The 4657-nt window shown below is 51.2% G+C and overlaps 2 protein-coding genes across 2 annotated transcripts; both read left to right on the top strand.

Moving 5' to 3' along the window:
- Positions 1-1162: 1162 nt before the first annotated feature.
- LOC105570820 lies at positions 1163-3034 on the top strand. The gene has a single exon (XM_012028270.1). It carries the CDS (start codon positions 1163-1165, stop codon positions 3032-3034), a length of 1872 nt encoding a protein of 623 aa, XP_011883660.1.
- An 88-nt stretch (positions 3035-3122) lies between these two features.
- Positions 3123-4393, top strand: LOC105570821 (the record flags this gene model as incomplete). Its single annotated transcript, XM_012028271.1, has 2 exons — positions 3123-3147; positions 3294-4393. Coding segments are annotated over exons 1-2 (1125 nt in total), but the record flags the coding sequence as incomplete, so codon positions are not given.
- Between the last annotated feature and the right edge of the window lie 264 nt (positions 4394-4657).

The following is a 4657-nucleotide window of genomic DNA, read 5'->3' on the forward strand; positions in this document are numbered from 1 at the left end:
CTCTACATGTTCGGTACATAAATCGGTTGCGCCGATTCTTTCGCGTTCGTCCACATTCGTCGGTGGTCGCGTCCCGTGAGGACCGTGATTGGCGCGCGCGGTGTATCCTTGCGCGCGGAGAAATAGGGGCCTGCGGCCGAAGCACGCCCGTAGGTGTAGTGGTAGAGTAGTCGTCGTTAGCAAGAGAGAGCGTGTGCGTGCCCAACCGGCACTGCCGAGATAAGCTAAGTTTCGGAAGTGAACAGTAACCGCGGTGTTGTCAGAAAACTAGAAATAAAAGCCAACTAAGAGGAATACGAGTTTCTTCGCTCACGCCTTTCCCGAATCGCAAAATCTTCCGGTGAACCGGCGTGACGGGCACATGCCCGGCGTATCATTACGCTACTTTATGGTCCTTCGAGCCGGATATTCGGCACCCGCCAGATCAAGCACTGGGGAACCTCGCAACCAAGCGAGCAGCATCTTCAGCTTGATCGCAAGAAGCACCGTGGTACGCGCAACCCAACCTGAAGCTTGAGGCTCGCCGACAAGATCGGCAGATCGTTCTCGCACGCATCTGCGGACAACGACGACGGCTCGCAAAAATCATTCGAGCATCATATCCAAGCTCGGGGCGCAAGCAGGACTCAGCGCATCCACCAGAACGCATTCTGCCGCTCGACGGGAACCTTCTGGAACGCATCCTGCCGCCTGCCAAGGAAATTTCCGGAACGCATTCTGCCGCTCGACGGGAACCTTCTGGAACGCATCCTGCCGCCTGCCAAGGAAATTTCCAGAACGCATTCTGCCGCTCGACGGGAACCTTCTGGAACGCATCCTGCCGCCTGCCAAGGAAATTTCCAGAACGCATTCTGCCGCTCGACGGGAACCTTCTGGAACGCATCCTGCCGCCTGCCAAGGAAACTTCCAGAACGCATTCTGCCGCTCGACGGGAACCTTCTGGAACGCATCCTGCCACCTACCAAGGAATTTTCTCGAGCGCGTCTCATCGCCTGACGAGGACAGCCACACGTCAGCAGCAACGAGGCCCCCGTTCGCGCATCTCCGGTAAGGGTGACTGTTATTATCTATAGTGGTACCAATCATTCTCGCGTTTTCCTAATTATATTGCGGTTCCGCGCCGTCATCTTAACGCGAGTGTAACAGTCGAGGCAAGGTCAAAATGGCCACCGAACAAATTCCTGTCGCGCCTAAGGCACGACGTACGGTCATTAAGGGCTCGTGCACGCGTATCAAAACATACGTAGACGCTGTTTCTAATGTAACGCCGTCGGTAATTGCTCAACTTGAAGAGCGAAAGGCGAAACTGGACGATTACTGGGTCGCGTATCACGAGGTACAATCGCAACTCGAGGCGTTAGATCCAAACGAGACTAAGGATCGCGTAGGATTCGAAGACTCGTTCTACGCGCTTTCAGCTAGAATTCGCGAAATTCTTCGTCCGGCATCGACGCCACGCGCACCGACGAGCCCGCCCTCCGCAACGACGAACCCGCCCCCCGCGTCACAAACATCCAATGGATCCGAGAGTCGCAGTAGCATCCGATTGCCCAAGTTGAATCTTCCATCGTTCTCCGGCAAATATGACGAATGGTTTCCATTCTACGATTCGTTTAATTCAATAATTCATTCCAATCTTTCAATTAGCAAGGTGCAAAAATTGCAATATTTGAAAACTTCGTTAACGGGAGAAGCAAGTAATATAATAAGCTCATTAGAGATCTCAGACATAAACTACGAAGTAGCATGGAATTTATTGAAGGAGCGTTATGACAATAAGCGCATAGTTGTGCATACGCACATCAAGGCAATAATGGAACTGCCGGCAATGACGAAGGAAAATTCAACTGGGCTGCGACGATTCTCGGATGGTGCCACCCGGCACATACAGGCGCTTCAGGCACTCAAACGTCCTACGCAACATTGGGACGATATAATCGTACACGTATTAAGTTCAAAACTCGATACACTCACACTGCGAGAATGGCAAGCGTCGCTAGGGGGATCGGATCCTCCCACGATTAAACAGTTCGAGGAGTTCATTAACCGTCGTTGCCAAATGCTTGAGGCGACCGGCAAGTCTAATGACACACCATCGAAGGATGCCAACAAAAGATCGCAACCAAGCGAAAGGCGCCAGGCTTCCTGCGTAGCCACCGTCAAACAAAGGTGCAATTACTGTAATGGCGAGCACGCTGTATATTACTGTAAGGACTTCCTGGATTTGTCCGTACCTCGGAGAATCACCGCAGTTCGTGAACGCAAGCTGTGCGTCAATTGTTTGCGCTCCCCCGCTCATGCTTTAAACAAATGTACCTCGAGGGGGTGCAAGGTTTGCAAGGTAAAGCACAACACATTGCTGCATCAAGCCGACTCATCAACAAACAATCCCGAGCCGCCCAAGGACTCGAAGACGCCAACATCATTGGTCGCAACAGGAACGTACGTCTCAAGCAACAGCTGCGAGAGGTATACCATGCTTTCCACCGCAGTTGTCAACGTTTTCGATTGTAAAGAATCACCGCTACCATGTCGCGTCCTACTTGATTGCGGTTCTCAAGCCAACTTCATTTCACGAGAATGCGTGAACACCTTGGGTTTGAGGACACGCCCGTGGAATATATCAATCTCTGGTATAAGCAACACAGCCACTAAGGCTACGCAATCGGTCAAGATACAATTACAGTCTCGTCTGAACTCATACACGGCGGCGGTGGATTGCATCGTAATGGATCAGATCACGGATAAGCTGCCCGCATTTACCATGCCACGGGGAGAGTACAACCTTCCGCACAATCTCAACTTGGCGGATCCGCAATTTAACGTCTCGTCGAAAATCGACATCCTCCTCGGGGCGGAAATATTCTGGGAATTACTATGCGTGGGGCAAGTCAAGTCCTCCCCCAGTCACCCAACCTTGCAGAAGACGCGATTCGGTTGGATCTTAGCGGGGCGCCTGAGCAACAGCCGGGATTCTGAAAGGAACATACGCTCCTTCCACGCATCCATTTCCAACGATCAATTACAAGAATAGTTGTCTCGGTTTTGGCAAATCGAGGACGTCGGCGAATCTACGGGATACAACAAGGAAGAAAATCATTGCGAAAATCACTTCCTGGAAAATGTCTCTCGAACTTCTCAAGGCAGGTATGTTGTAAAACTACCGCTAAGGGAACCGTTTCCCAGGAACCTCGGCAATTCCAGAGACATCGCATTGAGACGCTTGAAGAGTATAGAGAGGCGACTGAGTCGAAATTCATGGCTGAGAACCCAATACGCACAATTCATGGCAGAATACTTGAAACTCGGTCATATGAAACAGGTGGACGTTCACCCAAACGAAGACATAACATACTACCTACCGCATCACTGCGTCTTCAAGAATCCCAATCAGCCATCGAAGATTCGAGTGGTATTTGATGCCTCGTGCAAGAGCGATGTCGGCACGTCTCTAAACGACATGTTATGGGTTGGCCCTGTCATTCAAGAAGATTTGATGTCCATCGTGATGCGATTCCGTACGTATTCGTATGTGCTTGTCGCGGACATCGTCAAGATGTACCGTCAAGTATTGGTGCACCCTTCGCAAACATCACTACAGAGAATACTGTGGCGAGCTGATCCAATGGCAGACGTCGAAACATATGAATTGGCCACGGTCACCTATGGTACGTCATCAGCTTCATTTCTGGTAACTAGGTGCTTAAAACATCTGGCAGAACAATACTCATCAAGGTACCCATTGGCTTCAAAATGTATCAGCCGTGACTTTTACGTCGATGACCTTTTGACCGGAGCGGACACGATTCAAGAAGCGGCATCCATACGAGATCAGACAATTCAACTACTGAAAAAGGGACAATTTGAGCTTGACAAGTGGGCTTCAAACTGTCCACAATTGTTAGAGTCATTAAACAATAAAAACTGCGAACCAATAAACATTGACGACGGCGTTAGCACACACATCCTAGGCATACAATGGAATCAAGCATCCGACACGTTTCATTTTTCTTACGAACCCGGGGAGGGTCATGCTAAGATATCTAAGCGTACTATATTGTCAGACATCTCCAAGCTGTTTGATCCACTAGGACTTCTTGGTCCAACCATTGTCATTGCCAAACTAATTTTGCAGGAATTGTGGCGTTCTGACGTTCAGTGGGATGAGTCAGTACCGCAAACCATACACTCTCGCTGGTTAACATTTAAATCGCAGCTTGAGGAGTTAAACCAATTGTCCATCCAACGATGCGTTAAACCTGGTACGAGTCGACAACACATGCAGATACACGGCTTCTGTGACGCAAGCAAGGACGCCTACGGAGCATGTGTATACATTCGAACGGAGACCAGCCCCAATGACTATCCCCCTCGCGTGGGCCACCTTGACGTGGTGAGGGGGCTTAAGGCGGGCGTTCGGCCTGGAACCGTCGGTGCCGTTTTAGGCTCCGGCGGTTCCACCGGCTGGGCGTCCGCTGACTAAGAGCCCACTTGGCCGAGTTACGGCCGGGGCAGGTGGGAGAAGCGATGTCCCGCGGACACTTGTCCGGAGGGGCATCGTGGATCCCCCTGCAGACCCCGTGACCAAAAGGTCTTGGTCCGGGGCCCGACCGCCGGTGTCCCGTGGACAATTGTCCATAGGGGCACTGGGGGTCAA

The sequence above is a fragment of the Vollenhovia emeryi genome, unplaced genomic scaffold (assembly GCF_000949405.1).
Source record: "Vollenhovia emeryi isolate VEMERY1.0 unplaced genomic scaffold, V.emery_V1.0 DF941764.1, whole genome shotgun sequence".
Lineage (NCBI taxonomy): Eukaryota > Metazoa > Arthropoda > Insecta > Hymenoptera > Formicidae > Vollenhovia > Vollenhovia emeryi.